The 8,882-nt window shown below is 34.3% G+C and overlaps 1 protein-coding gene across 2 annotated transcripts in view; it reads left to right on the top strand.

Moving 5' to 3' along the window:
• LOC106477743 (cadherin-like and PC-esterase domain-containing protein 1) overlaps nt 1-8,249 on the top strand; it is a 159,058-nt gene extending 150,809 nt beyond the window's left edge. For both annotated transcript variants that reach the window (XM_013938278.2, XM_022381502.1), the window contains exons 20-24: nt 561-781; nt 1,192-1,293; nt 3,075-3,162; nt 4,435-4,581; nt 6,488-8,249. In XM_013938278.2, the coding sequence (XP_013793732.2) occupies nt 561-781; nt 1,192-1,293; nt 3,075-3,162; nt 4,435-4,581; nt 6,488-6,640 (711 nt within the window). In that variant the 3' untranslated portion in view covers nt 6,641-8,249. The remainder of the gene's footprint in view (nt 1-560; nt 782-1,191; nt 1,294-3,074; nt 3,163-4,434; nt 4,582-6,487) is intronic.
• The last annotated feature ends 633 nt before the right edge of the window (nt 8,250-8,882 follow it).

The following is an 8,882-nucleotide window of genomic DNA, read 5'->3' on the forward strand; positions in this document are numbered from 1 at the left end:
GCGTTTTGTATCATGTAACATTGTACAGTCGCGTTTTGTATCATGTACCATTGTGCAGTCGCGTTTTGTATCACTGTGTATCATGTACCATTATACAGTCAGGTTTGTATCACTCTGCGTATCATGTACCATTATACAGTCAAGTTTTGTATCACTCTGTGTATCATATACCATTGGTTAGCGTTACATTAGATATATATTTTATAACGATTTTACGTCGTTTTTGTATACTTGAGTAGTCCTTTTTTCATAACCTGAGACTCGTACTAAAATTTCGCTTTTTTCCTTCTTCTTGTGCCTCTCAGTACCCCAGTGAAAGCCTGCAGGTTTACGACGCGATAAATCGGATTTCAATAACACTAACTTTGGAGGGCAGAGCACAGATAGCCCACTGTGCTTAATAACAACTGACCAGCTTTTTTGCATGTTTTTAGCCCTTCAATCACTGTTATTACATGTACTTTTAACTAAGTAAGGTGTTTCTGTGCTGTTGATTTCTACTTCTGTATTTAGCTGTAAAAACTGAGTGCTTATACGTGTTTTTCTGACATTTATAACAGTTGCTTTTTATCGGAGACTCCACCAACAGAGGGATGATGCATTACGTCATGGAACGCGTAAACGGAACACTAACTGAATGGGACAAGACGCACGATATACGAGTGTACAACAACCTAAACAACGGCCAGACAACTGTTAGTTTCGCTTACTATCCTCAATTTTGGCTACCGACCAATCAAAGACCAGTGTTCGATAAAACCCTCTATCAGCTTTTGCAACGGTAAGCTCTGATCTCACAAACAAAAATCCTACAAAACAGTTCTGTTAACAACGCGGTGTGTGTTGATTCCTAAATAGATTTCTAACACATAACACATTGTTCATTTTAAATGTTAAATCTAATTAATTTGTTTTGCACATAATAAATGCACGTGTTGTATAATTTAAAATAGTACAGCTTATTTCTAGCACTTGCATCATTTAGTTAGTCTTAACCAAAGATCCAGTATATTTTCATATTTTACCATATTTCTAAAACTATGGCCATTACTGCCGTCAAGTCAAAATTTCTCACCATACTCATGAAACGTCTGTCATTTAAAACGTATCCAGTTTGTATTAAAACTGTTATGAAACGTCATTGTACTTTAACCTGTAAATCAATAAAAATTATTATGTGGATTATTTCAGTTCTAAGCCTTTGAAGAATAACACCGACACTATACTGATCGTAGGTGGCGTCCATTGGCTAGCTACTCAACACCTACATATGTTGATGCGCGCTCTAAGAGGGTAAGTACTAGGAATGCTTTGATGCAAGATTAATCTCTTTGCTTTGTATCACAAGTAACAATTTATGTACAATATGATTATAAAGAAAACCCCACATTTAAAATAATTACCTTATCTAAATTTCCTCGAGTAACAAAATTTCATCAGAGACACACTGAAGATCAAAGGTTTTTTTCTCCTTTCAGTTTAGATTTAATATGCGGTATTTTAAAAGAACAGTGTGCCTCATGTCTGAATATCTTTTCTCACAAACTAGCACAGCTATTAATCTTCTCTCTCTCTCTTTCAAAAGTACTATATCGATGTTTGCAATAAAATGGGTCTCAGTTTGCAGGATACTGCAAGAATCAATGAATATGACCCTTAAAATATTGTGCTTATAGCCGCTTCACTTAAAAATAGGCATGATACATAGCCTACCAATAAGTAACAAAGCGCCCCCGAGGATACAAATCAACCATCTCCATTACGTCATATGAAAATAACCCAGACCTATAAGTACAAGCATAACTTTGTACAGGTCATAGAATAAAAAATGTCATGCTACAAATGAAAATATCTCAGAATTTAACCATATTTTCAGGAATCGTATAATTGGGCATAAGGAGCGCGATCAAAGTCAGCAAGAAGGGATCCACTATTACTGCCTACAGTGAATAGTGACAATGCAGTTTCAGCAAGACGAAGACCCTCTTGTTCATGTGTGGTCCACCCTTGATCGGTCCCTGCAAACGCGCTCTAAACAACCAACTTCTGTATTATCTTCTGTGTAATCCCATAGGCTCAGATTTCAGATCTTTTACATACGATGTGTAAACGTGTTTATCATTACAGAAGACAGATCCACTAAATACTAATGATAATTTTTCATCATTTGTTTAATGTTCATAATGTGTATAATGAAGGAGAATGGCGGAAGGCATTTGAACTTCTGTGACGTTTGTCAGATTGGTCAAGCTACACAATACATTTTCCTATGTATCTCATCACTAGTTGAAACAGCCCACATGATTTATTTGGTTATATGTCTCGTCATTAGATGAACTAACAGCCTGTTTGATTTACTGATAACATATATCGTCATTAGATCAATCAGCTTACTTGCTCTCTTCGACAATAACTTGCAATTAGGTCCATGAGCTTACACGTTGTATTGAACTATACAACTCATCATTAGGTCGGCCAGTTTTATCTAATCCTAAAGTAAAATGGCCACATAATTTCTTATTACTTTGACCTGCCCATTTAGTTTATCGTCTACATATTGTTTAATTAATTTGGTCAGCCTACGTGTAAGGTCTCCCAAAAGTCGATTGTTTGTTTGTTTATTTACGCGTAGAGCTTCCCGAGAGTTATCTGCGCTAGCTGTCCTTAATTTTTAAACAATAGACTAGATGAAGGCAGCTATTCAACACCACCCACTGCTAACTCTTGATCTATTTTTTTCTAACGAAAACTGTAACTGATCATCACACCATAACGTCCCCTCCCTGAAAGTGCATGTTCGGTGACAGGATTCGAACCCACGACCCGCAGATTGCAAGTAGAGCGCCCTAACAGGGCACTAATCACTAATAATTAATTCTCTAGCAAGGTTACATAATAAGAAACCCCAATCTATTGACTAAAACCTAAATGAAATGAAGTATTAGAACTATGACGTTAGAAACAAAAACATGTGACACCATTTTTGTGAGACAGCATTGAGGTTTTATTAGTTTTGAAGGTAGTTTTTGAAACACTATGGTGTATTGTACATCCATATTTTTGTTCTGATACAGAGAGAGGCTACAAGGAATCAGACTAGTGATGAAAACCTTGGGAGCAGGGTTCCATCAGCCAGTGGACGAGATCCATAGTCTCACTACAGTAAGCCTGCCTAAATTTATATGTGGTGATATTACCGACATCATTAATGGAGTAATAAAGTGATTGCTTTAGACAGAATACTAATGCATTTGACTCTAAAAAAATACATATGTTTTTATTTAATAGATGCATAAACGAATAATCGAGCGATAGTCTTAGCTTACCGGCTTTAATTAATGAGTTAGTGCCATCTTAGAAAACATTTGAACAGAACAATATCTTCCTTGGTAAAACATGTCATCTTTTGAAAAACTAGTAGCATTCTATCAGTGTGGAATTTTTGTATTTGTACTTTTGTATTTATAGAAAAGCTACTAAATTTGTATTTTAAACTACTGGTCAGATGGAAGACAGTCAGGTAGCAACACCCTACCATTCATCATCCACGCTAAGGGATTGACTTTTACTCTTATAACGTACTCGCAGCTTAAAGTGCGAAGAATAATTTATTGTATCGCACGGATTCAAACTAGGATCGCCAGCTTTGAAATCCGAAACTAACCATAAGGTCAACCCGCGTTACCCATTGTGAAAATCTATTATAATAAGAATAAATATATCCTAACCCATTGTATACCGTAACACATCAGATCTTTTAAACTTACATTTATGTGTTATTTTTTAACAAATTTAGATACACTTACTGCTGTTGAAATCCACTTTTTCAAAACAACGGTGTACATCTTACTACAGAGTATCGCCTGTGAAAATACATTCTGGCATAGTACGAGAATTAAGTCACTTAGAAATAGTGAAAAGTCAAGAAACCATCAAAACATATGTATGTACTAATATTTAATCAGACACGTTTTTAGTAATGTCTTTTTCATGAGGGTTGATCAAAATGTCACTACTGAAATTAAAGCTGCTTAAAAAAGGATGATGCTCTTTCAATTCCAAATGGCGTCGTCTGTGAGATTATGAATCAATGTAAATGTTTGAATCTTCCATATAAATAAATTATAATAATTTAAGTCACATACAGAGCTATTATATTTCAAATTTTTAATACGAATAAATACCTAAATTTATGTACACGTATAAACGCGCACAAGAGATGGAATTGTTACACAACACACCCATGAGAAGATGAAAATGTACGTATCTTAAAAAAGAAATCACGTACGTAGTTTCCTAGACATTACAACTAAAAATAAAAGTTAATCATAAAGTTAACATATCCTTTAACGTTTTTTTCTTTACGATAATAATAAAAACTTAAGAAAGTGGTGTTTATTACGTACTTCAATTAATTTGTTTTTACTTTTGCAGACAGAACACCAAAAGCTAGTTTATCATAATTTAGGCTTAGCAGACTTTGCCAAACACTATAACTTTGAAGTTATCGACACTTTCAACGTCACTGTGGCCCGATATAAAGACTTCTTGCAGGGGAAATGTGCATGTCACTTTCACAAGGTAAGTAAGTATGAATAGTAGCTGCTTTAAAAGAAAGGAGTGAGCAACATCCTAATGTTGCTGAAAATAAAGATTAAAATGAACGTAAAAAATTGACTAATGAAGTTCCCTTGTTGAATGCTATCCAGTTTCATAGATTATTGATATCCCTCGTTAACAAATATTCTACCAGTTTCACACGCTGTCGATCTCCCTTGTTAACAAATATTCTACCAGTTTCACACAATGTCGAGCTCCCTCGTTAACAAATATTCTACCAGTTTCACACAATGTCGATCTCCCTCGTTAACAAGTATTCTACCAGTTTCACACACTGTTGATCTTGCTCGTTAATATATATTCTACCAGTTTCACACGCTGTCGATTTCCCTCGTTAACAAATATTCTACCAGTTTCACACAATGTCGATCTCCCTAGTTAACAAATATTCTACCAGTTTCACACACTGTTGATCTTACTCGTTAATATATATTCTACCAGTTTCACACACTGTCGATCTCCCTTGTTAACAAATATTCTACCAGTTTCACACACTGTTGATCTTGCTCGTTAATATATATTCTACCAGTTTCACACACTGTCGATCTTCCGCGTTAACAAATATTCTACCAGTTTTACACACTGTCGGTCTCCCTCGTTAAATTTTCTACCAGTTTCACACACTGTTGATCTTGCTCGTTAATAGATATTCTACCAGTTTCACACAATGTCGATCTCCCTCGTTAACAAATATTCTACCAGTTTCACACACTGTTGATCTTGCTCGTTAATAGATATTCTACCAGTTTCACACGCCGTCGATCTCCCTCGTTGACAAATATTCTACCAGTTTCACACCCTCTTGATCTTGCACGTTAATAAATATTCTACTATTTTAACACGTTGTTGTTTAAGACTAACAAGAAATATTTTAATGATTTTATCAAATATTGTGGTTTGTTATTATTCACTGTAGTCAAATATGCTATTAATAAAGAATGAAATCCCCAAATTGGCGATTTGTCTAACCCCATCCTTCATCTCTTATTTTATATTTTACCGAGTTCACGTGTTATTGTCGCTCGTTTTTTTATATCATTGACGCCAAATATTTAACTACTTCAACGTTGTTTACTGTTGTGTCACTGAAATCAAATACTCAACAGCTCCTACACAATGCCGTCTATCGTTATGTTACTGTCACTAGATATTGGCTTGATTTCACACAGTAATGTTGTTTTGGCATATAACGCCTTTTGCCAATAAAGAGGTATCTACTGATCAATATGTAATTTCATAATACGACTGATAATTGTTTAAAACAAAAAATGTCTTTCACAGACCCTATACTACGGGTTTCTAAATAAGATGAACGTAATTACATCTCGACCGCACGCCGCCTCCGACGAGGCCGTTCACTCAATACCAGAGGTCATCAGGTCAGCTGGGAATGCTAAAAACTAAGCTTCGTTCAAAACATTTTGATAAGCTAGGGGTATTGAATGAAAGTACTCGCCGATAGTGGCGTGAGGAAATGATATCATGTTCTTCTTACTTGGAAACCTGCAGTATATATAAATTTGTAAACAATTGTTATCAGTCTTATTTTAACGTTATGTTGCACAAACTATCCATCAATACATGACATTACTGTTATTTTGTGACTATCACCAATTTTGATTTCATACGTTATTTACCTTTTATCCTTGTTTAAAAAACTATCCTAAAGCTGTGAGCTATTAGTAGGGGAAAAAAGATATCTGATTTTTTTTAATCAAAAGGGTCGCGTGATATAATGCATTTCGATTGGATCACATGTAAAGGAATAAAACCGCCTTGAAAAAAGAATATTAGGAAGTTGTTGTTAAGAAAGTACTATGTTATAACCTAAAGATAAGGATTAATTTCATGCTTTTGTTGTTGTTAGGTGGTCGAAGTAAACGATTCCACCAGAGAAATTCGAGCATGGAGAAACCCAACAAAAAAGAAAATTCGTTATCACGTTGAAGGCACAATCAACGCCATCTACAGTGAGATCCTAATCAGCAGACTCTGCAGTAACTTTATTCCAAAAAGATGATTTTTGAAAGTAAAAGTTAATCCAGAGTTATACAAACAGTAAAGAAGGGTATATCCTAGTTTTAAACATTTATCCAGAGCATCCTCTGAATAACCACTGCTATTGAATGTGTTGCTTTGGTAACGAGTTGCTAAGTCTATAAAGCATATCAGTTGCCCAATGAACAACATTCAGAAAAATCTGCCCTTCACAAAGTCTGTAACTGAGGGATTCGGAAATTATCCTTGGCATAGAAACTGTGATAGTTTAAAATAATTAAACTACATAGGATTGTGTAGTTGCAGAAAATTGTTGAGTCCTCAAAGTGAATAGGATAATTAAATGGTTCATATGCCATGAATGTGGTTGAAAACGGGTATACGGAAGATGAAAATTCACTAAATCGTACACTGCACTATTAGAAATGTATAGAGAATATTACTATAACCGAGTTCTTAGAGTAGAAAATAGCACGGTTTAAATATATTGTTAGATATTTTATGTCGCATAGGTAGACATGCCAATTAATCATTTCTTCAGTCGAAGCCTCCATCTGGTGGCCACGACATACAGCTCTGGATCTTTTAAGATTATATTGGTGAACCGACTTGAGTAACTCACAGTCATCATTATGGGCAGTGTTTCCATACAATGACTAGATAAGCCGATTTTTTTATTCCATATCAGGATATCGCTTAAAAAGATTTAATCGGGAGATATTCATTATCTATTACAAGATACTGTCACAAACACAGTCGTCAAAAGTCACAGAGACATTACGAATGTTTCGGAGCCTTTGATTTTCATAAATGTTTTTCTAGCATTGAAAATAATATAAATATTATATGCATATACATCAAACGAGAAAATTACATTTATGGTGACTTTCTCTATAAAGCAACAACCACTCCATGTTCGCTTTCCTCTCATGAAACTAAAATAGCATTGATTATTCCACTCTGATACCACGTTTTGTTTTAGCCTCCATGGATCATCATTATTTAGTTCAAAGCTTGTTTGTTTTTCAAACAAAGCTGTACCCAAACTCGTTTTTAGTTTGTGGGTTCTGCTGTCATGCTAGAATAAAGTACTTTAGGTAATTTTATTATACTGATTAAAGGACCCTAATAATTAAACCCATTACTGTTTACGGATTCTACAAAAATCTACCCTGGCTATAATAATGTTTTGACTCAATAAGGCAAATTTCGTTCCACTTCAATACGTAGAGTTCTACTCTTTTGTAGAAAGTTCAACGTTTTTATTTGCAGATGCTGCATTGTGACAGGCAGTCCATTCTTCAACTGAAGTGGACATGGTTGGTTTTCAATATTATCATAGCTGTGTGGTTTCCCGAAATTCTCCAAAGTTATCTTGTTCGCATATCAACATTTTAGTTTTCCTAATCACCCATCATTGTTTTGTAATGAGCTTCCTACAATCCTTTTTATTTCTTACAAATTTTCCAAAGTATTTTCCCTTCTATAAATACTTTACACTTTCGCATTGATATTTTGATATGTCACAAATATCCATTATTAACACCATACACAGTCATATTGATTGTATCTGAAAAACAGTTTTACATCTGTTGTAAATATTTAGTACTTTATTATGCTTTGTATCCTTATTAATATCAACTATAAATAATCCATGTATCGCTATTAATAATATCTTAATATTATTAAGATATGATTTATAAATAGATAATATATTCCTATTAATATTATTATTATATCATTTAAATATCACAAACAAGTAATCCATGTTTATAAACAGAACGTTTCCTCATAATTCCTGAATATCTATTTGTCAGTTGTTAGAAGTATCCCTTCAAATTCTAAAAGCTGTTGAATATTTACTAAAAAAATTACATTATTTTCAACCTATGCTCTTCGTTTCTGTGTTCAAACTTTCCAGAAAATCACTCACTGTCAAGATATATTGGAAAGGAACGAGGACGAAGCAAAGATACCGTGCGTGTTTTTGTGCAGTTTAAAACAAATTTTAATAGTTATTAAGGACATTTAATAACGTTAATCACTTTGTTCTCATGTCACCAGACACAATACACACGTGCACATAACTTGTTTTAAAATTTAACTCTTACACCTGAACTTGCTCATGAGAAACCACGTGCTTTACAGTGCACAAAGAATGCGAGACCTTCTAAACAGTGCCAAGAGAAGCTGAACAAACCCGGTCAAATGCAATAAAATAATTTTGAACACGTTGTAGTGTGTGTTGTTTGTTCTTTGTGTTG

Source organism: Limulus polyphemus, unplaced genomic scaffold (assembly GCF_000517525.1).
Source record: "Limulus polyphemus unplaced genomic scaffold, Limulus_polyphemus-2.1.2 Scaffold169, whole genome shotgun sequence".
Lineage (NCBI taxonomy): Eukaryota > Metazoa > Arthropoda > Merostomata > Xiphosura > Limulidae > Limulus > Limulus polyphemus.